The sequence below is a fragment of the Cucurbitaria berberidis genome (assembly GCF_010015615.1).
Source record: "Cucurbitaria berberidis CBS 394.84 unplaced genomic scaffold K460scaffold_2, whole genome shotgun sequence".
Taxonomy (NCBI): Eukaryota; Fungi; Ascomycota; class Dothideomycetes; order Pleosporales; family Cucurbitariaceae; genus Cucurbitaria; species Cucurbitaria berberidis.
This window is the reverse complement of record NW_024468936.1, coordinates 343,212-370,773: the sequence shown is the minus strand read 5'-3', so window position 1 is coordinate 370,773 and position 27,562 is coordinate 343,212. Positions and strand designations below refer to the sequence as shown.

At 50.9% G+C, this 27,562-nt stretch overlaps 14 protein-coding genes across 14 annotated transcripts; 8 read left to right on the top strand and 6 right to left on the bottom strand.

Moving 5' to 3' along the window:
* Window positions 1-86: 86 nt before the first annotated feature.
* On the top strand, window positions 87-1,133 carry K460DRAFT_275293 (HIT-like protein; the record flags this gene model as incomplete). Its single annotated transcript, XM_040928030.1, has 3 exons — window positions 87-225; window positions 285-504; window positions 560-1,133. 3 exons carry the CDS (start codon window positions 87-89, stop codon window positions 1,131-1,133), a joined length of 933 nt encoding a protein of 310 aa, XP_040789567.1.
* Window positions 1,134-1,231: 98 nt separating this feature from the next.
* K460DRAFT_51679 (uncharacterized protein) lies at window positions 1,232-3,346 on the bottom strand. Its single transcript, XM_040938481.1, has 4 exons — window positions 3,048-3,346; window positions 2,851-2,994; window positions 2,384-2,726; window positions 1,232-2,280 (listed from the first exon to the last, which is right to left on the bottom strand). Exons 1-4 carry the CDS (start codon window positions 3,201-3,203, stop codon window positions 1,331-1,333), a joined length of 1,593 nt encoding a protein of 530 aa, XP_040789566.1. The 5' UTR covers window positions 3,204-3,346; the 3' UTR covers window positions 1,232-1,330.
* Window positions 3,347-3,901: 555 nt separating this feature from the next.
* Window positions 3,902-5,134, top strand: K460DRAFT_363115 (uncharacterized protein). The gene is made up of 3 exons (XM_040932761.1): window positions 3,902-4,051; window positions 4,112-4,545; window positions 4,639-5,134. Exons 1-3 carry the CDS (start codon window positions 3,980-3,982, stop codon window positions 4,946-4,948), a joined length of 816 nt encoding a protein of 271 aa, XP_040789565.1. The 5' UTR covers window positions 3,902-3,979; the 3' UTR covers window positions 4,949-5,134.
* A 980-nt stretch (window positions 5,135-6,114) lies between these two features.
* Window positions 6,115-6,831, top strand: K460DRAFT_352192 (Glyoxalase/Bleomycin resistance protein/Dihydroxybiphenyl dioxygenase; the record flags this gene model as incomplete). The annotated part of the gene is made up of 3 exons (XM_040931626.1): window positions 6,115-6,123; window positions 6,234-6,331; window positions 6,429-6,831. 3 exons carry the CDS (start codon window positions 6,115-6,117, stop codon window positions 6,829-6,831), a joined length of 510 nt encoding a protein of 169 aa, XP_040789564.1.
* Window positions 6,832-6,961: 130 nt separating this feature from the next.
* K460DRAFT_402367 (NAD(P)-binding protein) lies at window positions 6,962-8,048 on the bottom strand (the record flags this gene model as incomplete). The annotated part of the gene is made up of 2 exons (XM_040936521.1): window positions 6,962-7,757; window positions 7,816-8,048. The coding sequence occupies 2 exons, from the start codon at window positions 8,046-8,048 to the stop codon at window positions 6,962-6,964; spliced, it is 1,029 nt and encodes a 342-aa protein (XP_040789563.1).
* Window positions 8,049-9,529: 1,481 nt separating this feature from the next.
* Window positions 9,530-11,470, top strand: K460DRAFT_329906 (MFS transporter-like protein). Its single transcript, XM_040930760.1, has 7 exons — window positions 9,530-9,614; window positions 9,669-9,759; window positions 9,812-9,874; window positions 9,925-10,144; window positions 10,193-10,353; window positions 10,410-11,319; window positions 11,375-11,470. Exons 1-7 carry the CDS (start codon window positions 9,536-9,538, stop codon window positions 11,411-11,413), a joined length of 1,563 nt encoding a protein of 520 aa, XP_040789562.1. The 5' UTR covers window positions 9,530-9,535; the 3' UTR covers window positions 11,414-11,470.
* Window positions 11,471-11,574: 104 nt separating this feature from the next.
* Window positions 11,575-12,632, bottom strand: K460DRAFT_329902 (lytic polysaccharide monooxygenase). The gene has a single exon (XM_040930759.1). It carries the CDS (start codon window positions 12,550-12,552, stop codon window positions 11,782-11,784), a length of 771 nt encoding a protein of 256 aa, XP_040789561.1. The 5' UTR covers window positions 12,553-12,632; the 3' UTR covers window positions 11,575-11,781.
* Window positions 12,633-13,281: 649 nt separating this feature from the next.
* On the bottom strand, window positions 13,282-14,481 carry K460DRAFT_278865 (uncharacterized protein; the record flags this gene model as incomplete). Its single annotated transcript, XM_040928289.1, has 1 exon — window positions 13,282-14,481. One exon carries the CDS (start codon window positions 14,479-14,481, stop codon window positions 13,282-13,284), a length of 1,200 nt encoding a protein of 399 aa, XP_040789560.1.
* A 262-nt stretch (window positions 14,482-14,743) lies between these two features.
* On the bottom strand, window positions 14,744-16,077 carry K460DRAFT_363110 (Aminomethyltransferase folate-binding domain-containing protein). The gene has a single exon (XM_040932760.1). It carries the CDS (start codon window positions 16,062-16,064, stop codon window positions 14,787-14,789), a length of 1,278 nt encoding a protein of 425 aa, XP_040789559.1. The 5' UTR covers window positions 16,065-16,077; the 3' UTR covers window positions 14,744-14,786.
* Window positions 16,078-16,229: 152 nt separating this feature from the next.
* Window positions 16,230-18,252, bottom strand: K460DRAFT_363109 (uncharacterized protein). The gene is made up of 4 exons (XM_040932759.1): window positions 18,139-18,252; window positions 17,886-18,086; window positions 16,757-17,833; window positions 16,230-16,700 (listed from the first exon to the last, which is right to left on the bottom strand). Exons 1-4 carry the CDS (start codon window positions 18,214-18,216, stop codon window positions 16,389-16,391), a joined length of 1,668 nt encoding a protein of 555 aa, XP_040789558.1. The 5' UTR covers window positions 18,217-18,252; the 3' UTR covers window positions 16,230-16,388.
* A 293-nt stretch (window positions 18,253-18,545) lies between these two features.
* On the top strand, window positions 18,546-19,755 carry K460DRAFT_280820 (uncharacterized protein; the record flags this gene model as incomplete). The annotated part of the gene is made up of 2 exons (XM_040928433.1): window positions 18,546-18,643; window positions 18,699-19,755. The coding sequence occupies 2 exons, from the start codon at window positions 18,546-18,548 to the stop codon at window positions 19,753-19,755; spliced, it is 1,155 nt and encodes a 384-aa protein (XP_040789557.1).
* Window positions 19,756-20,720: 965 nt separating this feature from the next.
* Window positions 20,721-23,007, top strand: K460DRAFT_352184 (uncharacterized protein; the record flags this gene model as incomplete). Its single annotated transcript, XM_040931625.1, has 2 exons — window positions 20,721-20,811; window positions 20,852-23,007. 2 exons carry the CDS (start codon window positions 20,721-20,723, stop codon window positions 23,005-23,007), a joined length of 2,247 nt encoding a protein of 748 aa, XP_040789556.1.
* A 1,341-nt stretch (window positions 23,008-24,348) lies between these two features.
* K460DRAFT_413805 (uncharacterized protein) lies at window positions 24,349-25,316 on the top strand. Its single transcript, XM_040937627.1, has 2 exons — window positions 24,349-24,569; window positions 24,626-25,316. The coding sequence occupies exons 1-2, from the start codon at window positions 24,355-24,357 to the stop codon at window positions 25,251-25,253; spliced, it is 843 nt and encodes a 280-aa protein (XP_040789555.1). The 5' UTR covers window positions 24,349-24,354; the 3' UTR covers window positions 25,254-25,316.
* Window positions 25,317-25,828: 512 nt separating this feature from the next.
* K460DRAFT_329886 (beta-lactamase/transpeptidase-like protein) lies at window positions 25,829-27,552 on the top strand. The gene is made up of 3 exons (XM_040930758.1): window positions 25,829-26,421; window positions 26,481-26,906; window positions 26,953-27,552. Exons 1-3 carry the CDS (start codon window positions 26,034-26,036, stop codon window positions 27,369-27,371), a joined length of 1,233 nt encoding a protein of 410 aa, XP_040789554.1. The 5' UTR covers window positions 25,829-26,033; the 3' UTR covers window positions 27,372-27,552.
* Window positions 27,553-27,562: the final 10 nt, after the last annotated feature.

Genomic DNA, 27,562 nt, shown 5'->3' with positions numbered 1-27,562 from the left:
GCGTCTAGGGCAGAGTTAGCGGGTTTGTCTTCATCTCGAACCACTTTCAAGGCAAAGTAGCAAACGGAAAGCCTGGGATTTCAAAAATGGCTTCCACAAGCAACACAAGCTCTCCCGAGGAGCAAACCCACGATGCAATCACCGCCGAAGAGATAACAGGGGAGGAACCACCTAATAGTCCTCAGACATCCACCGACCCATCGTCCCAGAAGAGGCCCAACGCATGTATGTCCACCATCCACCCTGTACTCCTACACAATCCGAGACCTTAACTTACGGGGCAGTCACAGAACTCATGTCTAGCTCGAAGAAACCGAAGCCTACTGCGGCATTCACTTCACAGTCTCCAGGAGCTCTTCAGAAAGCGAAAGATGCCTCGAAAGGCTGGGATCCGCGCAATGGTCTGGCACTGTATATTGAAAAGCCAGAGACGAACCCTGAGGGCAGGGTAGTTGAGTATGACGACGACTACGTTGTAATCAATGATAAGTATCCGAAGGCAAGGTGTGTATCTTCAAACTGTATGGGAAACGGGGCTAGAGAAGCTAATTATTCCCAGCGTGCACCTTCTGCTCATCCCCCGCAAGCCCGAGTACTACACCCAGCACCCCCTCCAACTCCTCTCAACAGCCACAGCCTTCCGCGCCGAAGTCTGCAATCGCGTGGCCCGTCTTAAAGTCCTCGCAGCCTCCGAACTCCGTCGGCAGTACGGCCACCTCAGCGTCTCAGACACCCCATACCAGGAGGCTCTGGAGGTCTTGATGTCTTCCACCGATGACCCACCGCCACCTAAAGAACGCGCCGCTCTTCTTCCACCCGGTCGCGACTGGCTCTCCGACATCGTAGCAGGCGTCCACACGCACCCGTCCATGAACCACCTGCACATCCACGTCTTCAGCCGGGAGATGCAATCGCCATGGATGAAGCACAAGAAACACTACTTGAGCTTTAATACAACCTTCTTGGTGCGGTTGGAGGAGTTTCCGCTAGATGAGGGGAGCGAACGCTTTCATCCAGGGAAGTGGCCGAATTGGGATATGAAGTGCTGGCGGTGCGGGAAGAACTTCAAGAACAAGTTTGCCGCACTGAAGGTGCATTTAGAAGAGGAGTTTGAGCAGTGGAAGAAGGAGTGAGAGGAATTCACAAGGCATTCACGCATAAGGTGTCTGCAAGACCTGCCTAGCAAATGTAAAGGCGCCTAAAGGCTTCGAGGCTACACTGAGCCCGCCGTGAGATTGAAGAGTCTACCTGGTATCATCCATGTCGCGCCGTTCCTGAACCATAACTCCATGCCATGCGCAGCCGGTACCATCATCACATAGTATCCCAGCTAGCGAATTACCAAAGTCTTTACCACAGTCGTATCAATATCATGCAACTCAGGCGGAAACTTGCAGCTTTCACCGAAAATACAAGACCTGGTACCCTTAACATGATGCGTCTTGTGAGGTGGCGCAGGGCATCGGTGGCCATAAATACACTTGATGTCCTCACAACCGCTACCGTTCTGGCAAGGGGCCATGCGCGCGACGAGGCGGAGAGTCGACACCTCGTCTTTGGTAGGCTTGTACTGGTGGAGATGCGTACAGTTCGTATCGTAGGGGCATTCGTTTCGAAGGAAATGGACATTACACATTTTGATTTTCTTGATGCGGTCGACTTCTGCTTTGTCGTAATCCTTGCTTGGAGGATCAACGCGTTGGCCGGTACGGTTGCGTGCAATGACTTCTTCCCGGTTGGCGGGCTTGTATAGGGGCGAGTCTGGAACCGCGGGAGCTGGAGCTGCTGCCTTGGCTGCCCAGCTGTTTGTCGCAGCGAGGGCTGGCTTGGAAGTTGGAAAGCCATCTGAAGCTAGAGTCGACGATGACGGTGTCCTTGGGAGATTCATCATCAATGCCCTGGCTGGGATGGGGCTGTCCATGAGCGAATTGCCTGGTGATCGCGCAGGTGCGGGAAACCGAGTCGGAAGCCCTGATAGCATGTTGAAGGTCTTCATGCCAGGTGATGCCGAGCCTAGAGGTGTAGTTGGCTGATGAGGTACAGAGGCACTGCCCCAAACAACAATCTTGGAATCCCGGAAGAGGCCCGGGAACCTCTTCGTGCTGTATGGCAAATGCACCAGCTCTTTCTCAAAGGGTACGCCTTCCAGGAGGACTACCTTGTTGAGCAACTCAGTCTTGTCAGAATTCTCTTCTAGAGCTCGAGCGTAACCATTATCATGCGAACAACCGAATAGAAGCCGGCGGCAATGATAGTCCTGGGAAAATAGCTTGAACGACTCTGCAAACACGATTAGCTATATCTGAAGACCTTTGCAGACCAGTTCAGTTGCGTAACAGGAAGAGAAGTCTCCAGCCTGCTCCAGCAGGGTCCCTCTACTTACCAATAATCTTCTCATCCGCACGATCTTTACCTGCACCGACGTCGATAAAGTCAAACAGGGTCTTGCCTCTCGTGAAACCGCGGGCGAAATCTTCAAACTGACCAACGTCCTCGATAGCGCCCGCCCGCACAAGCACGTCGGCTAGTCCATGGACGTTGGCGTAAATGCGACATACTATACGAGCCCCGAGAGGGATGTCGGTTTCAGCTTCGACATAGCTCTGTACAGCAGCAGAAAGTTGGGCTGCAGCATGACGGCCGCCTTGCTCGCCTTCGCGCAGGAACTCGTCCCGAAAAACCATGCCGTCGCCATCAATTAGGACCATGACGAAGGGATTATCAGCCTACAACGGCCAAGTTAGCCGGTGTCCCTCAGTGCCTAAATTCTAACCAGTGGCCAGGAAAAGGTCCAGGGCAGCTTGGCATCACGGTAATCGCATGGGTGGGCGTCAATGGGGCGAAAGTTACCATAGCCAGCTGCATGTTCTTGATCCACTTGTCGTATCGCTGCTTTTCTTCTTGCCATGAAATGACCCATTCGCGCTCACAGTCTCGTTCGGAAGCCATTATCTGGTACTGCTGATGGAGGTACTCATAGCGTGCAACCAGCTCCTAAAGGTGAAGAGTCAGTCGTGTCGTCACTGGCCTGCCCATAATGAACATACACCCATAAACTTGCTCTTCTCTTGATCATAAATGACGAACTGCTCATATCGTTTGTTCAAGGTGGCCAGCTCAGAGTCCTGGGGGGTCGAACGTGGGCTGGCAGGTGGACTTGGCTTCTTGTGACCGAGGCCGTTGAGGAAAGGCGATGGCATCATTCTAGTCGATGATTCGAAAAGATTTATTAAATGGAAAGTCGGCGACAGTGCTTGAGAGGTCAATGATGTGAAGGTTACAGCGACCGAAGCGACAGTCAGTGTGGTGGGTGGCTTTGTCTGAGTAGAGTAAAGCAGGGTAAAGTAGAGTAAAGTACAGTGGAGTAAAGTAGAGTGTGGGGAAAGCAAAATTGAGAAGAGCAGCCGAGAGCGCCTTCCACGGTTGGTGTGTTAGCGACTACGATCCAGAGCCAGGCAACTGCGGGTGAAGGTGAGTTATATATCGATTGTTAGTGGCAGTGAAGAGAAAAATCGGTCAATCTGCCCCAGACTGTGCCACCAAGAACCAGACACAAATGCGCGGTGCCGCCGGGGAAGCGCTTATTGCAGGGCAGTGTACACCGCAACTCAAGCAAACAGAGCTGGCGTGCATGTGCAGAGGCTGCTCCTACTTGCTGCGTTGGCGAGGAAGACTCTCTTTGTCTCGTCCTTGGAGGCGTAAGACATGCGATGTGTAGTCGCGGGCGCGTGCGAATTTGGGCTGATGGCTGCTGATTGGTGAGGCTTGGGGCCAGATCGGGCAATGCGCTCGCTTCGCCTAGCCGCAGCTGCAGCCCCCCTGCTCCTGCTGCCAAGACAGAGATGGGAAGGGAATGGGAAGCTGCGCCCGGACGTCAGTGCGCGCCAGTTCCAGAAGCCACGTTCGAATTACCCCATTTCTCTCCCATCCCTCTCTCCGCTGCTGTATTCATCCCACTCGCCCCCCTGTTGCATTCATCATGGTCTCCTGGAAGCTCTCCTCCCTGCTGCTGCTGTCCCTGCGCGCCCTCGGTGCCTTTGCGAAGATTGAGGTGAGCTATCGAATGCATCATGGCGCATGACATCAACCCGCTAATTGTCTCGTGCTGCAGGTCGAGCAGGTCGCAGTTGATAATGAGGCGCAAACGCCCAACCTCAAGGTTGCCGTCTCCGTCTCATTCCCGCAGTCGGAGATCTTTGGCGTAAAGCTCATCAACGGCCACGCCACCGAAGCCCGTCTCTCCATCACCAATGACGAGCCCACGCCCATTGGCGTAATCATTGTCGGCGGCTCGCTCATCCAGGAAGTCAGCGGCCAGTCCCAGATCGTCCGTAATCTCACCAACCAGCGCTACTCGATCGAGATTCCCGCGGGCCAGGAGGAGACGGTACCTTACACCTTCAGCACCGAGCTGCACCCCCAGAACCTGCGTTTGCAGCTCGTTACCGTCTTGAAGGACGCCAAGGGTGCTTTCTACACCGTCCCCGTCTACAATGAGACTGTCAGCATCGTTGAGGCGCCGACTAGCTTCTTCGACCCGCAAATGTAGGCACCTGCCCGAAACCTCAAACAAACTAGCTCCCCTCACACATGTTCTACATGTACCACCTATGAACCTAGACTGACCTGACTACTCAGCATCTTCCTTTACCTCGTCCTCCTCGGCGCTTTCGGCGGAATCGTCTACTTCATCTACAACACCTGGATCACCACCTTCTTTCCCCAGAAGAAGGGTCGCGGCAAGGGCGGCGAGCGCGCTAAGAAATCCTCTGCTGGCTCCAAGAAGGTCGACCCCGCCGACCAGGTTGCTGTCGTTGGTGCTGATGGCCCCGCTGTGACGTCCGGTGCGAAGGCATACGACGAGAGCTGGATCCCTGCTTCTCATCTTCAGCGTCCCGAGGCCAAGCGCGTTCGCAGCGGCACCCCCAAGGCCAAGCCCAGGGTCTAGACTCAAAGCATTATAATGGATGGGAATATCTTGCAAAACGAGCAGAGGAGCAGGAAGTCTCACCGAGACGTTTTGTATTCTTGGCAAGGGTTGGCCAATCCTGCCATGTCCATGTGGAAGAGATCAGTTGGATAAAATGGCTCTCTTAGGTGCACTTTGAGGAGGAGGTTGCTGATACGGGGCGCTAGCCAATTCGCTTTTTCCATTTGGATATGGGCGAGCGACTTGACGATTAAACATGTACTATATCATGCCCATTCAGGATTTGGTTGATCTTGTATAATCTTGTATACTAGACAGACAATTTCATGAAATTTTAGCATGCGACCAGAGTCACAGATATATTTTGTTTACGAAAATATGTCAAATAGTCAAGTCAAAGTCTTGCGACTCTGCAGCACTGCACCCGAAAACACAATCGCGTTCTAAGCCGCTGTAATCGTTCAGATGAATGGTTTGCAGCATACTGATGCTGCCCAGGGCATGTAAGAAGCGACAATGATCTCATCTTCACGCACATTCTATCTGCAGCGCCACCGACGTCGAGGATCTACACCTATACGTGGTTTAACCATCGTATTCGACTTCCGGCTATAAAACACTATGTAAATGTCCATGGAAGCTCGATCCTTGCCCTGCTTAGCTTCGGACTAGTGCATGACACCCCGCATTGATCCAAACGTCTTCGAACAAGCACCCGTGGACAAGATTAAAAGTCCGCAGACCCGCCGCGACCATGCTTTTACTGATCAAGCAGATCTCGTTAGGTGTCGACGGTTCCTAATGTCTGGTGCAACGGACGACGGAAAAACAACCCGGGGTAACGGACGCTATAAGTTGGGGTACGGCAATCGCCCGCTGAAGTGCATCGTTCCTTGCGTTCGCTCACGCTTACGAAAATTACCCGGGCAAGTAGTCCAGACCAGCAGGCGAACACGAGGAAATCCGATCGACCTCACGAGAGGATAGCCTGATCCCTCAGAGTCACACCCCAGTAGCGCCGCCTAGTGAGTCAACCTGAGCCTGTATAAAACCTCGCCGCCTCCCCGGCTTTACCCCTTCAGTAAACCTGAGAGGCATTGTACAACCGCAAAATTGACCAATTGCTAATTATATACTTGAGATCGTTGAATCTAAATATCCTGACTTGCAATTCGTCAATCACAATGCCTCCAGTCAGTCAATTTCCGCCTGCTCGCGTCTTTCTCAAAGCTCCTACTTCCAAAACACTACCCATCACAGCCACAGCCAAAAGATCAACATTGACGTCGCCGCTGAGTCCTAGATTCACAGCCACGTCGTCAATCACATCGCAATCTCCGTCCCGGACTGTGACAGCGCAGTGGAGTGGTACGCCTACGTCTTTGGGTTCAAGAAGATCAGGTACGCAAAACGCATGTGACAAGCTGAGTGTGGTCTCGCCTGGTGCAGGGTTATTTTTTCTTTCTCGAGAATCAATATACTGATATTTAACGCTCAGAAGCGACAAATTGATCAACCGGAGCGCAAATGCAGACGCGCCCATATTCCGTCTTTACGGCAACACTCTCCAAAAGGTCAAAATTGCCTACCTGTCCACGGGTAACAATGTTGGCTTGGAGATTTTCGAATTTATCGATCCGCCTCACCAGCCTGTCGCATCCTCGTCGCACTTTGAGTATACTAGAGCAGGCGTTTTTCATATATGCTTCACGACGCCGGATGTTGATGAGGCCATGAAACGAGTGCTTGAGAAGGGTGGGACACAAGTGGGCGAGACGGTGGAAGTAGGGAAAGAGGTCGATGGAAGCATTATCAAAGTCGCGTACGTGAAAGATCCATGGGGTACAGTTCTCGAGATGATGAGTTGCAGCTTTGAGAGGCTGATGGCAAATAAGGAGTGAGGCAATACCACTACTGTTATATTAATAGATACCCCCGACTTTGGTTTAATACTTTCACTTGCATGAATCAATATCTGCGTGCTCTCGCTACTAAGCATTACAACACACGCTATCCACCCTCTTCTTTTCTTCATAGTGTAAGTTCCACTGGTTTTCCTGCTTGCTCACCACTCCTCAAGCACGCCTCTAGAACTTCCAGGTCCCGCAACGCTTCCTCCGGGCTCTGCATCTCATTCCTCACTCCTTTCTCTATGCTCTCTGCCCAGGCGCTGACCTCCTGACGCACGCCATTGCCTTCATCCTTGAATTCCCTTACTTCTGCCTCTTTCCCGGCTTTGGTCACAGTGACCTTACCCATGCTCACGTGCACGCTCCCATTCTCACAAGCGATGAGATATTCCGAGCCCTTATCTGTAGTGCCAAAGGATATTGATAGCGTACCCGATGAGCCGTTTGAGAGCTGCAGGGTTGAGTTGAGCGTATCGACCGGTGGGAGGTGCTCTTGCAATTGCGCTGTGAATGCACTAGCAACCTTAATATTCTGCTTGCCACCAGAGAGCAGCAGGCGTATTGCGGCAATGATGTGCACACCGCCGTCTAGCAAGAATCCGCCCTGGTACTCTGGCACCTTACGCCACGCAGTTTCGAAGTACTTGCCACCTGGTTGAACTAAAGTGGCAACACGGGCACGGAAGGTAAGGATGCGGCCCAAGGAAGAAATTTGCTGGGACCCGTAGAGGAAAGAGTCGAGAAAGCGGAAGTTTTCTGCGACGGTGTAGGTGGCGGACGTGCTGGCTTTGGATTGCGTCCACGATAGCAATTCTTGAGCGGTGGCAACGTCCTTGGCAATTGGCTTCTCTGCGAGTACATGCTTGCCGGCAGCTAACGCTTTCTTTATATACTCTGGCTGAGCTAGGATTGGCAAACTACGTAAAGTCAGATTAGCGGTTTCTTCGCGCGCGAAATTTTGGAATTATCACGTACGCGATGATGACCCCCTTGATGTCATCTCTCTTCAGGAGGTCATCAAAGCTCTGGCCTGTCTGATCATCGCTGTAGAGCTCCACGTCGGACAGCTTCTCAGAAAGTGTCTGTGCAGATTTGAGCGAGCGCGAGTAGATTGCTTTCAAGCTCAATTTTGCAGTTGTCTGGATGGCAGGGAGATGCTCTTCCCGGGCGAAGATACCACTACCGACGAGTGCTATTCCGACAGTCATCTTGGTGTTGTCTTGTGTTGGTGTAAGGGTTGGAAGATGGGAGAGGTTGAGGTTTTGATGGGGCGAAATAGCTTGAAAGTTTGAACCCTTGAAGCGCTTTGGTGATATGTACTTGAATACAGCAATTTACCGTGGCTAAAAAGTTTGGTTTGTAGTTGATATTTGGGAGTATCCCCGCCATGCATCTTCTCCAATCATGAGTTCTGCCCCTCTTAGCAGGCTACCGACCTCGGGATGACGTCGGAATCATTCCGTAAGAGGCAAGCGTAGCAGTTCACCACGGACCCGTCATCACCTGCATAGGTAACCATCGTCTTCTTGATCATTATCAAAATATTATTACAGCATTATAGGATTATCAGCCCACCGAGAAAACTATGAAACTACGGACAAAATTATACGCACAAACTGTCGGATTTATCATGTAACTCCAACAGGGCACGCGAGGGTCTCAAACCCTACCGCTGCATTCGCTGTACAAACGGTCGGTATAAGCCCCAGGTTTGAAGACAGTGATGCCTGTACATGCATCAAGGCTTTGTCTATGCTGACACCCTTACGCCTCCATGATCCATTCATGGCCTTGTCACGTGCATTTATAGGACCACTCTGGTCGCAACCACATGGAACCAGAAACGATGTCCTCAGGAGCCTTCTTTTGCAACAATATCTTGTCTATCTTAAGGTCGTGGGTATCGACAGTCAACACCTGCGATAATGGTACGTTGTTCTCTCTGTGGAACACCTGAGACTAGGTATGTCACGCGTTCTGACTGTCCATACCATCGGTTCCTCCCTTCTGCCTCCACTTGCCGGCATGGTAACTCTTCTCCAAGAATTCATCAACACTAGGTACTTCCATTTGTAAAGCACTAATTTTCAATATGTGTAGATGGATCAATCTTCACGAGATCTCGCTTTCGCCTAGCCCCTTGCCCTTGATTCGGAACCTACATCCTTTATGCCTAGTACTTACAAACAAGCCACCCGCTTCTTTCTATATCTGCATCCATACTTTGCTTCTATGCACTCGCCGCGCGGCTTACCGAGATTTTCGGTCTTTCCCTAGGATCTTATGGACATCATGAAACATGCAGTGTGTTAAAGATCGTCAGTTCTTGGCATGCGACTAGGGGAAGTCATGCAACGGCGATCACGGCCCATAGCAAGAGCTACTAACGGCAAGTGACTGGATCGCGGCAATAGAGCTTTGAATAGGACGCTTCATCGCCGTTTCGAACCAGCTTGGCCCAACCTGGATGAATAAGTCGTGCCTCGTTGCCCTACGAGATAAGCTGAGAACGGTCCCAGAACACACCAAGAGCTGGCCTCATTGTCGTTCCTTTTAATTTTTGTAATTGCTGTGCATTCAAAGCCATTCATTTTATTCTTCTCCATTTTTTATCTTCGTAAGGTCTGCTGGCAGTCCATTTATTTTCTCCTATTCGCTTCTTTGTTCGTAGTGGAAGTTCTCCAGAGCCGACAAGATGGGTTTCGGTGTTCTAGAAGACCGCCACATGGCGGCACCTCCAGGGACCGCTACCATGAACACTCTAACAGATATTGGTAAGGCCGAATAAAATAGGAAGCGAACGTAGGTTGCTGACCATCCCATTCTAGATACCAAAGTCGACACAAGCTCGCTGAAGAAGGATGGCGAGACCATTTTGCAGCCTCAGCCCTCGGACAGTCCCAATGATCCCCTTAATTGGCAAGTGTCTACGTGTATATGTATGTTGCACGTGTCATCTGATGTTTGCCAGGTCTCGCGCAAGGAAGGAGACGATCATGTTAATCCTGGCTTTCAGCTCCGGAGTAACGACAGCGTAAGGACACTATCTCCCAATTACAGACCTCCATGCTGACGTTTAGCTAGCCTTGGTCCCATGGTGACACCCGGTCTTCCTCTCGTAGCGATGAAATACGGCGTTAGTATAGACTTAGTGTCAAGCCTCGTCATCGGTTTCCTCGCCTTCTGGATTGGCTTCACGACGTTCTTCACTGCGGCAGGCGCAAACGCTTGGGGCAAACGTCCTTTCTTCGTCATCTCCGCCGTCATACTTCTAGCCACCAATATCTGGGGATATTTCACTACGGTATGCTCACTCGAATGAGTCCACTCGAATCGGGTTAACACCTTATAGTCCTTCGTCTCATTGGCAGTCATGAGAGCCATTCAAGGTATGGCTTCTGCTCCCCTTGAGACACTCGTCACCTCGTCCGTCTCCGACTTGTACTTTGTACATCAGCGAGGTACACGCATCAGTCTATGGGGATGCATGCTCGCCAGTGGCGTTCTTCTCGGGTAACATCCCCCTAATTTTCCTTCCCCTAACCACACCCTTCTCTAATAACATATAGTCAAACCATCGCTGGTGCCATCATCGAGAGAATATCTTTCGAAGCAACATTTGGCATCTCAGCCTTGATTTTCATTCCTATCGTATTCGGCATGTATTTCTTCGTAGCAGAAACGACATACAACGGGCCCCGTCCTACTAGCGAGAAATTCATGCCTGATGAGAAGGACATGTCGTTCCTGGACGATGATGAACCGAGGCACACCTATCGCCAACAACTCGGTCTTTTCCACGGCCGCTTGTCTCAGGAATCCTTCTGGAAGAACGTATGGAAGCCTGTTCCTCTAATCGCCTACCCTGCTGTGCTTTTCTCTACTGTTGTCTACGGCTCGTACTTCGCCTGGCTACTCACTATCTCAGTGCTGTCAGTCAGCATATTCTCGGCGCCACCGTATATGCTCAGCCCGGGACAAGTTGGACTCACGAACCTGCCGCTTCTGGCCGTGGCCCTGATCAGCTCCCCTCTCTCGGGATGGTCGGCCGATGCTGTGGCGAAACTCATGGCGCGCCGGAACAACGGCATCTTTGAACCCGAATTCCGTCTCCTACTCATGATCCCAGCGACAATTTTTGCGGCGGTCGGGTTTCTCGGCTTCGGCATGAGTGTTCAGAGCGGCGCTCCTCTTGTCTGGCCTATTACGTTCATGAGCATACACTCGTTTTCCGTGCCCTTTGCAACAACGGCGTCTCTGACTTATGTCATTGACTGTCATCCGAGGGATGCGAATCAGGCTTTCGTCACTATCAATTTCACCAAGGCCGTGTTTACTTTCGCTGCGACGACGTATGCGAATGGCTGGATGGCACAAGTTGGACCGCGTGGGGTGTTTGATGTGATTGCGGTCATCAACCTTGGTATTTGTGCGCTGACTATTCCGGCCTATGTGTTTGGCAAGAGGTTCAGAAGCTTTGTAAGTTTTTTATCTGGATCACGGCGATCTGCAGTAGACTGACTATAACGAATAGGTTGCACGAAGCTCGTTCGGCAAGAAGTTGACTAGCTAGGATGCTTGACGCATTGAAACGCTAGATCACTTTTAGATATTTGCTTAGAATCTGGGGAATTTATACTTTGGAGTTTTGTTATAACGTTAATGACTTCAAATCATCTCATGGGTTTTTATTAACGTCTGCGCAAGTACATACAATGATCATTGACCCTGACAGCGTAATATAAATCGAACAAGATGAAACCCCTCATGAGAGACCTACACAATCTTACTTGTTATTTGATCTGGGATTGCGTGCGTCACTTAAATCTTGAAGTCGAAAACCGATGAAACAGCGGCCCAAGCAACTGTAGCGCAAGCGGCTAATCGATGCTCTCCGTCATGTCCCAGATGCTCTCCCCCGATAACCTTTGCCACGCATCCTCAATCCGCGCCAGTCTTCTTCGTCCCGTCTAGAACATGCGCCTCTAGCGTACCCTCTGGCCACAACTTCGGGCCCGCAGCCGTGTAGTTGGTAATTCTGCTCCAGAACTCCGGTATCAACACACCAGTCGAGTTCCACTGATATCCCCCGGGAAATCTGATTGTTGGGCCAGGACTACCCTTCGCAGCAGTGCCCGTGACGTTGATCTGTGCGCAAGCAATGTAGAACTGAGCTTTGTCCGGCTTATGGGCGGCATGTAAAGCAAGGCCCTCAGCGCGCAAAAGGTACTCGCCTGGTGGTGTCTCTGCTGGAAGCTTGAAATTGAATGTTCGTGCGCGATGCGTCGCCCATTTCAACAGGCCATCGCTGCCACCACTACTCGCGTTCAATGAGTACGTCAGACTGTATATCTTCGCCCAATCCCCAGATCCGTCGTATTCTGCTGCAGGCCCCGGGGACTTCGAGATGTACACTTGCTGTGGTCCAGGGTGCCCAAATGTATCTTTGACAGCGAAGCCGAGCATGTCGCCGGCGGCTACGGTGTAGGTCTGTGTACCGAGAGCAACGCCCGAGGAGGCTCCTGCATTGCATCGCATGTCTGTGGAGTTGACGTTTTGGAGGGGCTCATTGGAGTTATTAGTCTTGCGAATGTATTGGTATGAGGACCCGATGAGTTCGCCATTGACAATGATTCGATCGTAATTCCAGTGAGCAAGGGCGCTTGAAGCGCCTAGAAGGAGAAAAGCAAACTTCGATGCGAGGCAAATCATCTTGAACTGCTGAAGTTGAGTGGTTGGATTTGGGGTCGTTCGGTGGCTGCCTGCACACTTATAGCTTCCCTTCCCGGTTGGTGGGTACCTGAATTTTAACAATAGTACTCGTGGAAAATGCTACATGCACAACTAGAGTCATGCATATTGATCCAAATTGCAAGCCCAGGACAACAACGTTAATTTGTTCGACCATACCAGGATGACAAGTATTTTGCCGGACACGTGAACGCTGACCTTTTTGATCCACATATTTGTCGAATTAAAAGATTAAACTGTAGGGAATTGATTATCTTGAAGCTCGGTTGAGTACTGATGGTCTAAGCGAGATCAGGGTTGTAGAAGGATCTGCAACGTTAAATTGCTATATGCTCGTGTTCGGGGCAAGCAACCGCGAGAGGTAGCTTGGTCGCATATGGTATTGTCCCCATCGGCATGGCATCGTACTTGTGGCGAATCGTACGTACTGCCCTGCATCGTCGTTGTACTGCTCTCCAAGCACTAGAGACAATTGTGCCGGCGTGAGAACTTGATTCGAGAAAACGTTGCGACGCAGGACAAGTATTGCCAGTTATGAACGCTAAGTATGCCAGTGATAACGTTCAAATGTTTGGTATCAAGGACTATAGTTTGAAACAGCAAAGGAGATGAAGGAATGCGATGATGAATGACAGGTTAGTCGGAAATGCTGAATCTCCGCTTGCGACACAAAACAGGCAAAACAGACCTCTATGATCTTCCTTCCCCCTTCCTTCCCTTCCCTGCTCCACTCTTGACTCTCCTTCTCTGCTTTTCCCTCTCTTTCACGTCGATATTGATGTTGTAATGCCTTCCCCTAATCTCTTCGTAAAATTTCCCCGCTGTAACTCCTTGAATAGGTTCAACCCATTTGCCCGTAACTTCTGTTTCTAATTCGTCCGAATTGATAATGGTGGGTTCATGGGCGCGCAGGACGAAGACAATAGAGAAGCGATACCTCTTTCCCCCACTCGAGTTTCCGGGGGTGTTGTTTTCCAGATTTGGTCCAGGCAGGCCATAAGATACAACCCGATGACCCCCTGCCGGATATCGTCCATTACTTAGTCTCTCAAGCTGTCGCCCAGCAAGCATACTTGCGCCCTTCTTGCCTGACTTCTCGACCTCTCTTTCAACATCAAACCACGTTCGTCCGTCCCAGACCTCTAGGCCAGGTACATTGCCCACCACCATGCTCAGAAGGCCGAGATCGGAATGTGGTTCGGCAACCACCTTTGCGTCCCACCCTTCATACCGAAAGAGTCGTAACATGGTTGCAGTCTTAGTTGCATCTGTAGACTGCATTGTGCCACAAGGCCCGACAAATTGTCTCAATCCCTGTTCTTCACCATCCGGCAAACCGAGAGATGTCGATATCCGGCCCAATGTAGACGAGAGATGCGCGCCCATGAGATTCCAGTAGCGTTCTGCGGGGCCTCGGAGCACTTCAGGGCAATATTCTAGGGTGCGGAGGGTAATGAACTCTTTCTCTCCTTGGATCTTGGACCAGCCTTCTTCGGAGCCGAGTTTATGTTTCCATATCGTCTTCTCTTCGTCTGATTGATCGAAGAATGCCTGGCTGGCGGCGAAGAGAGATTCATAGGCTTGTTGAAGTGGGTGAGAACCTGGCGCGAGATGGTGGTCTTCTAAGCTTGAGGCGGTTGCTTCTGATGCGGGTTGCGGGAAAGTGACAGTTGTCCAGCCGAGGTTTGAGAGAGTTTGTTGATGTTCTGGGAGGACTAGGGATAGTGGCGCGGCAATGAGCGATGGCCGAGTGTCTAGTACTACCTCTTCATGCTGTATTCGCTCTATATGACCCCTCGTTCCTGCTCTTTTCTTTGACCGAAACTTTGAGATTATATTTGAGATGGAAAAGTGGTGGTCGGAGGAGTTCGAGGGGAGTAAGACGGCCATAGTTTCAAGCGTGCTCTCCTAGATAGAAATGATTACTGATTGCGAAGAAACGAAAGATAGCAGCTAGGCTCTGAGAAAAACTGTGATGGGTATTGTTGATTGAAGAGCAATTGAAGATGCGTGGAAATGAGGCTAATGACGTTTGGCCAACCGCTAAGCTAAGCCACGAATGCACAGCCCCGCCGGTCAGCTAATTGGGCGATTAGTAGGCAATCTCACACAAACCATCAGCGTATGAAAGGGTCGGTCATTGGGGCATGTTTGCGTGTGTAGATATCAATCTGCGTTTTTGTGCTATATCTCGACTATATCCTCGTCCTTTTCTTATCCCACAGATCCCGTTCCCTTAGCACGAACCACTCATGCAAGACCGGCTTGACTTTGACAATGCCCCCATCAGTTTGTATTCCGAACTCGATGCCCGGCTTCCAGCTCCCTCCCTCGGCACTGACTTTCATGCTAGTCATATTCTCCAGCCGACAGAGCGCAAGCCCTACGTTGCCAATTCCTGCGATAAACTTACCTGCAGCACGGCCCTTCTTGATGCCCCCATTTTCATCTAACTGCTTTATGTCTGTGCCAGACTCTGGAAGCGTGTCCGAAGCGCCGGTATCATAGAGCTGTATGGGCAAAACGCGTTTCCGCACCACACCCGTGTGTTTCGTTCGTATAGTCAACTCCTGACCAACATAACACCCCTTCTTAAAGTCAATTCCTTGACTCAAATCGATGTTACACTCCATTGGCAACGCGCTTTCCCTGGGTATCTCCTTGGGTCCCTCAGGTATACCGTATTGGTACCGTTGCAAATGATACTCTTTTGCATCCAACGGCACGAACCCTTGTGTCCTTACGTGATCCGTCCCCGCAAGACAGCGGTACATATCCGGTGCGCGAGGATCAGAGAGAGCAGGAACACTATCGTCATTGCGCAGCAGGTCGGCTGTAGAGCCCCAGGCTGCCCAGACCCGCACGCCTCCTTGTCCTTCGCTATCCACATCTTCAATCGTGATCTTACTCCGAAGTTTGTGTCTCTTTAGGTGCTTCTTCAGTGCGTCCACCTCTCCCTCGTCAATTTCGATGTAGCATGCCCAGTGTCCTTTGCCTGCCGTCGCAGAAAGCTCCGGCCATGCCCAGATGAAGACATCCCATAACACTCGGCCGCGCGCGTCGAGGAATGCGGAGTAGAACGGCGCATGCCGGGAAGGGTCGACATTGTTTGTTATCAGGCCTTGGAGGAACTTCGCGGCGTCGGGGCCCGAGAGGCAGATGAGGCGGCGGTGAGGGAGGGATGCGATGCCGGGTTTAGAAATATGTGATGTGGGGGTTGTGATCGAGTATGAGCGTGGCCTTGTGAAGCGCTCGACTGATAAATTATTCGTTTTCGAGGGAGCGATGGCTCGTTTGAGTCGGGTACCAAGTGGTGCAGGTTGCGTTGTGAGATCGCAGTTGAACCATGACGCAGTGCTGAGTGCTCGACCCGTCACGAAGCGCGCATTTTGGAGAGAGCGCAAGCCGTTTCGACACGTATGGCATATGTACAAAGGGCTTCGTAGTGGAGTAGACAACGAAAGTGAAGCCATGGTTTCATGCTGTGTGCGTAGCCTGAAGGGTTGCGCCATGGTAGAAGCTCTTACTACAAGAAGTCCGGTTGCTTCGGCTTTTGCGGAGTTTAATCCTCACCGACCATGCACCACGAAGCATATATGGCATACAACACCAAAAGTGATCAAATGAAGAGTATATGATGACGACAAGTTCGAATAAAACGCCAGTAATGCTTGCTTCATAAGTGATACAGGTACGTCCATACAGTATACGTATCAATACCCTTTCAACGCCAATGCTCAGACCGAGCCGCTTCCTGATACAGTTTCTCCCCTGCTTTTATCGCGATCGACTGCCTTCTAATCATCCTTTCGACTCGCTAACCTTGAATGTTCGTTGTCTCCTTCCCTTGGGCTCGCCGGCTCAAGCTCATCGTCGCTCCATTTATCGTCTTCGCCTACTGCGAAGATGGTGTCACCATCGAGACTTTCCCTAGGAGGCACAATAGGTTTCTGAGCTTGTGGTGCCGGTAGAGGCGATACATCACGCTCGTTGTTGTTGCGCCTACTTGGCACTGGGTCATATGATGGCGGGTGACCTTCTGGCCCGTCCTCTTCATCCAACGAGTCCCGGAGTGAAGCGATCTCAAACCCTTCGTCATCTTGAGCAATCTGCAGATTTGTCAGTAAATGGTGACCGTCGATCATTCTGTTTAGCGATAACATACCTCATCACTCATAGCAAACCTCCTGTTGTTCGCTGTTGGTCGCCACATGTATGCAACGAAGCAAACATCTGCCAGATATACCAAATTCAGCCAGCCATCCAACACAAACCATCTAGTTTGCCAGTGAGTCGGCCCAAAATCTGGTGTTGAAGCTCCAGCAAACGTGAGGCTGTTGAGGAAGAAGAATCCGAAAATGACGATGATGCTTGTCAAGATGCACCACCATAACCTCTTGTACATGGTGGCCTTGACGTGCTGCTTGCGCTCCATAAGATCCTTCATCGTGAGGTTCAGCGAGTTCAGCGTCCATATATAGAAGGCGGTCAAGGTGGCGGAAAGCGGCAGGATAACAAGCAATACAAGAGGGCCGGCATCGTCAGGACGAACAGTGAGCGAGGCGACCGCGTAGATGACACCAAAGATAAAGTGTGCGACCGCCAACCAGCGAACTATGGTCATGGTCTTGCCAAGAGAGGGCTTCACCACGCCGTATCCCATGCACACGATCAGGAGCAGGAAAAACGAGAACGAGTTGCGGAAGGCGTTCAAGACGGCGACAATAATCATGAGCACCTTCGCACCCACGTTATTACCGTGGCGGTTCTGGTAGTCGTAGAATCCCCACGTCATGAGCATTTCTGCCACCAGGAAGACCAGAATTGCTGTTATGTAGTTCTGGACTGCGAGAATGTCGGACCTGTTCTGAAAGTACAGGAAGCCCCAGAAGATCAACACGACGAAGTACACGATGGTGATACCGCCGTAGAAGGGAAGCTTTGGAATCTGGGCAGCCGGGAGCTCCCCGTATGCGTTTCTGAAGGTCACAATGGCTTCCCATTCTAGCTTTTCTTGCATTCCTAACGTAGCCACGCAGTAGTATCCCGTCTTGATGGCCAGTTTCTTCTCTCCGCTCGCAACTGGGTAGTTGATGGGCTTGGGGTCGTTCAGTTGGATGGCGGCGGTGCGGATGTGCATCTTAGAGTCAGCTTCGGCATTGTCGGTCAGAATCCATTCGCCTTTGTGCGTGGCGTTGCATAGCTGCGCATCGATGGATTCATTATCGCACATGAACTGGCGCTGTTGCACTTGTCAGTTTGTTCAGCCTTGGGTGCCTAGGAGCTTCACGAACCTCATTCACGCCCACGTCTTCAGGTTTCCCGAGCAGCAGCGTGTCCCTCCATTCCCAAATGGCCACGCCAACAGTCGGATCATCGACCTCCTTGTTCTTCTCTCCGTTCTTCATAAATTTGACCAGAATAAAAGGCTCGACCTTGCCGCCCCATGACTTCTTGCTGTACATGCCCGAGCACTTCTGCGGATCATTTTGGTTCTGGAGCACGTTTAGCTATATTCTTTGGGATGATATGAGCTCTAGAGTGTACCAAAGTGACGTCTATGGCTGCTACTGCTGTTATAGTCGATAACAGCAGCAGAGCGACTGTGCGCAACCATGGCTTCATGCTTCTGTGAGGCTTGAGGCCAGCTGGCGGAGCTGGCGGCTCGACGTTTGCACGTCTTCAAACGAGGGGGTGCGGCGCGGATATCTTCGGCGATAACACTACTTCTAAGCCCTTTGGTGAGAGATGGGTCATCGGCCTAGGCTGTGGTGGTCGTGTATGAATGTTTGGCTTGCGCGTTCGTCCCTACAGAGAAGCCGCCTTGCCGGATAGCTGCTACTAGCGCGCCTGCTAGGTGTGGCGCATGCAAAAGGCAATCCACCGGGACCAGGGTCATCAGTCAGCCTTACACAGCTCCCAACTCCAACACCAATATCAACCGACCACATAACATGCCAGGCAAACACGTCGCAGGCGCTACGGCTGAGCCTTGCCGCAGGTGCAAGGACAACATCTCAGTTCTTGTAGTGCGGTCGGAGCCACTTTGCCAGTAAGCCCTGCGCCTTGTGGGATGTGATTTGTCATGCTAATTTTTTTTCCTCCAGCGACTGCTTCGCCAGATATGTGCACACAAAATGTATCAAACGTTTAGAGACTTTCCGTGTAAATTTCGCCGCCGAGGACCAACGGCGTAGGATTTTGTTACCTCTCTCTTTTGGAGTTGCCTCAACCACTCTACTTCACATCTTAGACCTGCACCTCAAAACGCAGAGGAGCAAGACTGGCCGTACTGGCTTCGTTATACACGTGATATCGATCCAGGACCCCGAGGAATCCCTCCCCACCGACAGGCTACTCGAAAAAACTCGGGAAAACTATCCGGATCATCAGTATGCGTCGCTGCCGCTGCACGATGTGTTTCGCCTTATTCCAGACGATGCATCTCTTCGAGACTTGGTACCAGAGCCAACAGGAAAGCAAAACCTGGCTCCTGGGGAATATCTCGCACATTTGATCGACTCACTCACTTCAGCCACGGCTCGTGCAGATGTTCTTACCACTCTCCGGACGAGACTGATTGTCGAGCATGCTAGGCTGAATGGATGCGAAAGCATTCTTTGGGGCGACAGTACAACCAGACTGGCCGAGAAGACTCTTGCCGAGACTGCAAAAGGCCGAGGATTCTCCCTCCCATGGCAGACAGCGGACGGCCTGACACCCTTTGGCATGAACTTCCACTATCCACTGCGCGACGTTCTCAAAAAAGAGCTAGTTGCGTACATCAACATGTCAGAGAATAAACTAGCTTCACTTGTACACGAGTCTTCACCGGGCGCCACGCAAGCCTCCATGAGCTCAAAGAACACTACAATCGACGACCTCATGAAGCAGTATTTTGAGTCTGTCGAAGAGAACTTTCCGAGCATAGTTTCAAACGTTGTCCGCACCGCAGGAAAGCTTGAGATAGCAGCAAGCACAACTTCAGATCTACACTGCAGTCTTTGCAGCATGCCTGTACCAGGTGGGCGATTTGGCATTCATGGGTGGGGCGGCGATCAGCAAGATGGAATTGATGTCCAGTCCGCGGAGGGTAGCAGCAGGCTTTGCTACGGGTGCACAAGGTCGATCCCTCAGGCTTCTAGAAAAGCAAATGGCACTTGAGCAGATTTGCTATGTTCCAATTCAGCTGTGATCCTCGAATTATGATCTTCGCAGTATCAATGAGACGCTTCAGCCTCATAGCCAACCGCGTACAGACTACAAAGCAGTAGCTGAGCTTTCAAGTACCAGAGGGGCCCTTTACCGTTCATCGAAAGAAAGAATGCGATGAACAGCGCGAATTATCCCGAGAGATTCGCAACGTATGTTCCGTAAGCGTGGTTCTCCAAGTATGATTCACAGCAACCAAACAGCATTCGAATGTGGATATACCAGCTTAAGCTGGAACATGAGCTCCTCGGACTGTTGAAGCAGAGTCCTATGTGCACCCTTCCCGGTCACCAGCGTGTGCTTTCTGCACGGATGACTGGTTTGTGTATCCAGGTATCGCTCCGTAACGCCGCCCAGACGTAGTGAAAATGAAAATAACGTCGGGCGTCGGATTTATTCTGTATCGCGAGAGTCTGTAGTCTGTAAGATCATATACTAGCATAAATCTCGTTAGCGTCTTCAATTAGAGAAAAGGAGAGCGCAAAAGGCCGACGCACGGCCTCCGAACCACGTGGTTTCGCGTCGAGGTAGAGAAGCCCCGTAATCTCATCCTAGCGTCTCCCCGACCTCTGTCGTCCTCACCAACACCGAAAGGCTACGAACACCATTGTGGTCGCAGTCATCATTGGTTAGACGTCTTATCTTAGCGGCGAAGAGCGACTACTACGAACGCAGCCTTCGTCCCGTCGTTGTCTCCATTTCGGACGCGAATATCGCGCTAAGGTCGCGCTTTTGGTTCGCCTGAGTCGCGCATTCTTCCTAACCCAACTCACACGTCATGGGTCTTCCAGAGTCCGTACCTGAAAATCGCTGAGCTATATATAGTCCCTGACATTGAGATAGCCTCTGGGGCATTATCCATGACCATGAACAGGTTGTTCCAATCGCGCAGCTTGCTGAAGAGCATCATACACGCCATGGCAGGCCCCTCAGAATCGCCGTTGATGAGGCAGACTGGCGCTTCAACAATCTCACCCAAGCCCAGGTATACGCTATCCGTGATGGTAGGTGTGCTCTTCTAAATAGTTTCTTTCGCTAATGCGACTAGCCTCGAATGAGGCCGCGTTCCAGGGTATCGAGAAAGCCATGTTCTACCGCATCTGCCGCCTACTCACCCTTAATATTCAACTCATTTTCGTCTTTGATGGCCCCGGCCGTCCTTGGAAGCGGGGAAAAAGGGGCGGAGGCAAGATCGACTTTGAGAAACGACGCCTGCTCCAGCAAATGCTCACCTGCTTCGGCATACCGTACCACGAAGCGCCGGGAGAGGCTGAGGCTGAGTGCGCTCGCTTGCAAATCCTAGGCATTGTGGATGCTGTCTGGTCCCAGGACTCGGATTGTCTCATGTTTGGCTGCACTCTATGGATACACGATGATCGGGTTGCCAAGGAGAAGGGGAACACCGATCGGTCGAAAGAGAACACGAAGAAGAATAACAAGTTTGTTCGAGTCGTGGAGTCTCGTCAGATGGAAGAGAAATTTGGCCTGGATCGAGAAGGTCTAGTCCTCTTTGCTATGCTATCTGGGGGCGACTATCAGACATCTGGTCTTCCTGGATGTGGTACTGCTACAGCTATGCATGCTGTCAAGATGGGATTAGGACGGGCTCTTTGCTCGTGTCGAAATCAGAGGGACTGTAGCGTCTGGAGCGCACAGCTAGCTGAGTTTCTAAGAACGACCCCGCGCGCGAAGCACATATTTGTCCCTGCGAACTTTCCCGACTTTAAGATCCTACAAAAGTATTACAACCCCAAGGTTTCCAGCGATGAGGTGCTCCGTAGCAGCTCGAGGCTCAACCTAGGCTATGAGCGTCCCATCCAAGAACTCAAACTCTTGGAGGTGACAAGCTCACGCTTTAACATATGGGGAAGGAGATACATGGACTGGGTTGGCCCGGTTCTACTGACGAAGCATATGTCCCAAAGAAACCCAGCATTGCCCCGCGAGGTCATCCACAATATCAAACTTACCAAACGGCGGGTGAAGAAGGACAACGATCAGCCGGCAACGCGCAGTTTCGAGCGCAAGCTCACCTTCTCACCTTTTGGTGTTACTAGCCTGGGACGAGCAGACTTTGAGGGGGATCGATTAGGCTACTGGAATGGGGACAGAGCTTCTTTGTTCGATCCCGAGTATCGAGTCGAATGTGAGATACCAGACTACTGGCTTCAAAAGGCGCTTCCACATGATGTGCTGGACCCTCCTCCGGCAGTGCCAAACCGCCGAACTCCTAAGCGCAGACAACAAACAGATGGCGATGCGCAAGCCAATGAAACACCTATTGCAACAAAGCGAAGACGCAAACATAACGGAGACGATCAAGTTACCAGCCAGGTTCTGCCCAGCGCTTGCTCAAGCAACTCCTTGAAGGATATGCCACATTCCCAGGCTTCGACAACACCCTCTAGACCAGGCAATCAGCAGTCCACCGTAAGAGAGAAGATTCTCATCGAGCTTTCCGATTCAGAGGATGACAACGCACTTCGTCTTCCGAATAGAGTCCGCTCCCAAAACCCAACTTCAATACGATCAGCCATCTCTCAGATTGTTGACCTCGGCTCGCCCGAGCCATCAGAGGATGAAGAGAACTGGTCAATCTATGATCATGGGAACAAAAATACGCCATTTAGCGCACCAATCCTTGTGGAAACTTCACTTGCTGAGACGGTCGAGAAAGAAGACCGGGATCTCCAGTTAGCGCTCAGATTGAGCATGCAAAAGCAACAAATGTCCCCGTTCTCGTCACTTTCACACGATGTGCTTGATGGGACCTATGCGCGGGAAGTTTCAAGGAGCGCAGCGAATAGCCTGATGCATTCAGAGTCGCCTAGTTTAATGTCCTTACCGACCAATTCAGCTTCAATGCCCGCCGGATCTTCTCAGCAAATACGCAAGGTCCTGCCACACGAGCCAGGCAGCTCTGAAAAATCTACTGTCCATAACATCATGGCACTAGCACCTGCAGACTCTTCGCATTGGACATTGAACTCTCCTACAATCCCGACGATGTTGGCATCAACATCAAGTACCCCCGCTAGCATCCGCGCTGCGCGCCTCCGACACTTTGCAGCAAACTCTGACATGACCACTACCACTCAAATGGCCATAGCGAGCCCACCGCCGAAGCCGACACCAAGCAAACTTTCCGAGGCAGCTTTCCACGTTCCAGCTGGGGCTAATTGTATCGATCTAACGGGCGATTGAGTTTCGGTACCCCTGGAGGTCCCTAAGTCTACATGGTATGACCGTCGCTTATTATCCGTTTATTAACATTTCTTTTGGCTTATCTTCGTCCAAAAATTCACGTTATTAAGAGACTTTAAAGATTATTATCATTATTAGATCTAAGCCCGCCTGAACTATGTTCGCTCAAGCGTAGATCTATGATCAAGACATGGAAACTTCTAGCAAGTCAGTGAAAAGCCCCAAAATCCCGCAGCCACAATGGGGAACCAGCTCATCTTCGATGCTTTAGTGCAGCAACTAACCATGGTACCAACCTAGCATTCCTGCCGGCCCCGCAGACCTCTTCTCCGCCGCATTATTGCCCCATTAAATCAACCGAGGATAGACCCAAGGCTGGATCTTTACCAGGATTTCGTGGACGGCATACTTCTTCTAGCCTATTGTTACGGTATTACTTTTAGTTAGTATTAGAGTTAATCCTAAAGGACCGAACAAATATATTACCTGAAGTTTAAAGCGTAGCGCAATTATTTTGGAAAACTTCTTTCCATAGTCAATATTGCATGTGGCTGGATCACAGAGGGCGTGATTCAACAAATAGTTCTGGGTGGCGCCGCTTCGACTAAACTTACCACATGCAGAACCAGAGTACCGGAGTTACAGCTATCACGGGGGAGGTCGAGACCAATAGTAAGGCGAAATGAGGATCATGAATCGATTCTCCTTAAATGAACCTGAGCTGAGCCCAAGTCGTATTCTTGGTACATGCTGTGTGGTCTAAGCCCCACTAAGATGCATGAAGGACCAAACCAATACTTCTTGACAAGGCTTGAAAGCGTTACACTTTGAGCAGACCGTCACAGATCGTATTGGAGGCAGAGGTAGAAACAAAAACTCAACATCTTGCGGACTGTATCTAACGTGCCCGCATCTCTAGCTACTATGACAAGAATCTAGACGCTAGGAAAATGTTGCACTGTCGTAACGCGACGGAAAGGTTTTCGCGAGGCTGAACACACTGTGCCTCCTCGGCTGCGTAGATAGCCAGTAAGCCGTCACAGGATACACGTCTCTCAGATTGTAACCTCGGGCACTAGTCGAATAGAAGCCTGATTGCATGTCCTAGCGCCGATTCCATGTCAGATAGTTACTTTATAGGCAGTGCGTAGCCTGGGAGCGTTCTTTTTTGCAATCTTTTATCGGCTCTCTACTTTCCTTCCCTGTGGTGCAGTGATACCGGCGAGTTGTATTGCCTGCAGCATCTTATTTCAGTCAGAGACCTTCGAATCCACGGGACATATTCACTTCACAGCGATCACAATGAGCTCGTTGTCTCTCAGCCTTGCCATAGTCTTTATTGCTAGAATGACACTCGCACAACGCAGCCCGTGCTACTTTGCAAACGGCACAGTGCTTCCAGATGAAGAATTCTACAATTCGTACCAACCTTGCACCTCTGGTGGTCCACCGACGATCTGTTGCGCCTTTGACCGTCCTAATCCAGCTGGTGGCATCCGCGATACCGTAGACGAATGTCTGCCCAATGGTCTATGTCAGAATCGCGCTGGCGATGCGACAACGTATGTGACGCATTTAATTATTGTGCTCAGTTGAACTTACTAACCTTAACTATCAGATGGTGGGCAAACTTTTGCACTAGCAGTGGTATCGAATTTGGCAAGTGCATTACCGCATGCAGAAGTACAAAAGATAAATATGGGCATACGCAATTAACACCGTGTACGGGGAAAGCAGATAGTGATCGATGGTGTTGTGGTGCGAACAACCCCACCTGCTGTGCAGATGAAAGTAGAGTCGTGAGGTTGGCACAAGTCCTAGGTGGTGCACTTTCGTCGAGTATGGTGAGCTCATCTGTAGTTTCATCCGCCTCAGCGACTGCAAGTTCAGTATCAGGAGCAGCTCCATCTACCACAGCCACTTCAGTGGCTCCCGGGCAAACTGAAAAGAAGACTAAGCTTTCTGGAGGTGCAATTGCTGGAATTGTCCTGGGTGCCATTGCTGGACTCACAATCCTTGCCGGCATCTTTGTCGCTCAGAGGGCCAGGTATAAGAATAAGGCATCAACATCAGGAACATCAAACCACGTAGAAACCCCGACGAACCCGTACATACCTCAAGAATACGTCGGGCCCGGGCCCGAGGGGTACGCTACCCAGTACGCGCCGCCTGCTGAGTTACCTCCTGTATCGCCAAGGGAACTTCATTCGGGCAATCACATGTCGTTAGCCCCGCCTTTTCCATAGAAGCAAGGATCTGCTCGTTTGAGGCTTGTACTGGAATGTTTGAATAGTCAGTGTGTTGCATGGAAATCAAGCTGGGTGACGGCATAAACCCTCGAATCAGCCTGACCTGGAAATCAGTGTTATCTTGTTTGGATGCTTCGGACTAGTCCAGTGGCCTGACGCTACTATACCATTAGATCCTGACACAGACTTCCTGTTACTATAGCCGCTTTTAGTCTAGTAGCGAAGATATAAAAAGTGCCTACGCCTGGGGTTATCGCTGGTTTTGAGAAGGTACCTCGAGGAGTGCGGATTCAGTCTAGTAAAATGAAGGAAACGAGTCTAGTTTCGCAAGACAACACCATGACTACGAAGCCTGTAAATAGAGCAACTAACAAATATAATCATAGCTCTCAAAGATCGCGCCCGACGTGGTGAATGTGAATAAAAATCCTGACTAAGCACTCCACACGTCAATATCCACGTGCACCACGTGTAGAGCCAAAATGCTTCCCCGCACTGCGGTTCCGGCGGCACACCACACCAACAACTCACACTGCTAAGCAGGAGATCCCCGTGCGGGGTATGCTCGTTTGCCGGGATGTATTTTGCTGCAGGGTTGTGAGTAGCATGATGACACTCATGGGCCTTTCTTAGGCCTGAGGAGGCGCCCGAGGTTGTTAATGGGTCTCCAGAGTGGGCCTAGCTACTTGTACCCGAAGGAAGCCCTCTAAATAAAAAGGTAACTTAATTGACCATTACGAGTTTAAGCAACGCATTACTCTCAATTGCACGCACAAGATGCCGCTTTCTGCTGAAGTCATCCAAAGTCTCAAGAAAACCGTCGATGCAGCCTGCGCAGACCCAAAGTCCGACATCCCAGGAACCAGCGTCGTGGTAGTCGGTAAAGATGGCAAGGAACTGTTCGCGCACGCTTCCGGTTATCGCGGTGCTACCAGCTCGGAACCCATGACGATCGACAATGTCTTTTGGATTGCATCATGCACGAAAATGATTGCAGGCATAGCATGCATGCAACTGGTCGAGCAGGGAAAGCTATCTCTAGATGACGGCGATGAGATCGAGAGGTTGGTGCCCGAATTGAAGGATATCAAAGTGTTGCAGAAAGATGGGACGTTGGTCGATAAGAAGAGGAAGATTACGTTGAGGATGCTTTTGACGCATACTGGTATGTCTAGACGCAGTCCACAGTTTTCTACTGGATATCCGTTACTTACCGATTGATAGCTGGCTTTGGCTACACATTCTTCAACAATGAGCTACGCGATTTCTCACATCCGATCGGCTTCGACGAATTCTCCGGGCACATCAAAGACATTCTCCAACCTCTCCTCTTCCAACCAGGCGAGGGCTGGCAATACGGTGTGAACATCGACTTTGCAGGCCTCGCATTAGAGCGCGCTACTGGGCTGTCGCTGAATGATTACTGCCATAAGTATATCTTTGAGCCGCTGGGTTTAAAGAACATCTCCTTCTTTCCGACTGAAGAAATGAAGAAGAGGCTCGCGCTCATGAACCATAGAAAGCACGATGGCTCCTTGATCGGACGAGATCATCTGCTTCGCAAGCCGTTGGTAGTCACGTCATCTGAGAGAAAGGATGTGCTGAACAGTGGAGGGGCGGGAGCATTTGCGACCCCATCGGATTATGCCCGTAAGTTGTCCAAGCCGCGTCGCATCGTGATTTTGACATCGCGCAGAAATCATTGCCACCCTCCTCAACGACGGAACGTCCCCTACGACCAGAGCTACAATTCTCAAAAAGGAAACCGTAGACTTGATGTTCACAAATCAAATCAAACAGTTCCCAGATTTTGGTCGGCAAGGGATACCCGATGCAAAGCCCGAGCTTACAAACCCGCTGCCTGATCTCTACCCAGTTGAAGGTAACCCGCCTCAAGGCTGGGGCTTGACTTTCATGCTATCGAATGGAGGTCCAACGGGCAGATCCAAGAGTACCGGGTTCTGGGCTGGTCTGCCGAATTGCTGGTGGTGGTGCGATCGGGAGAAGGGTGTTGGAGGATTTGTCTGTAGTCAGATCCTGCCATTTGGGGATGCAAAGGTTCTCGGACTGTGGTTTGATATTGAGACTCAGATTTATCAGGCTCTTGGGGCTTGAGGGCTGACCAACCCAAAGAACCTTGACAGAACCGTGGATAGCTCAGCTAGGACGTAGACGCTTTGGAAATCATCTTTTGAGGACGTACTAGACTGCAATTGTACAGACACCTCGCGGCAAAACTGTAAACCTAATTAGATTAGTATGTTAGACAGCTCCTGATAGTCATTCATGATCAGACCATTGTGATG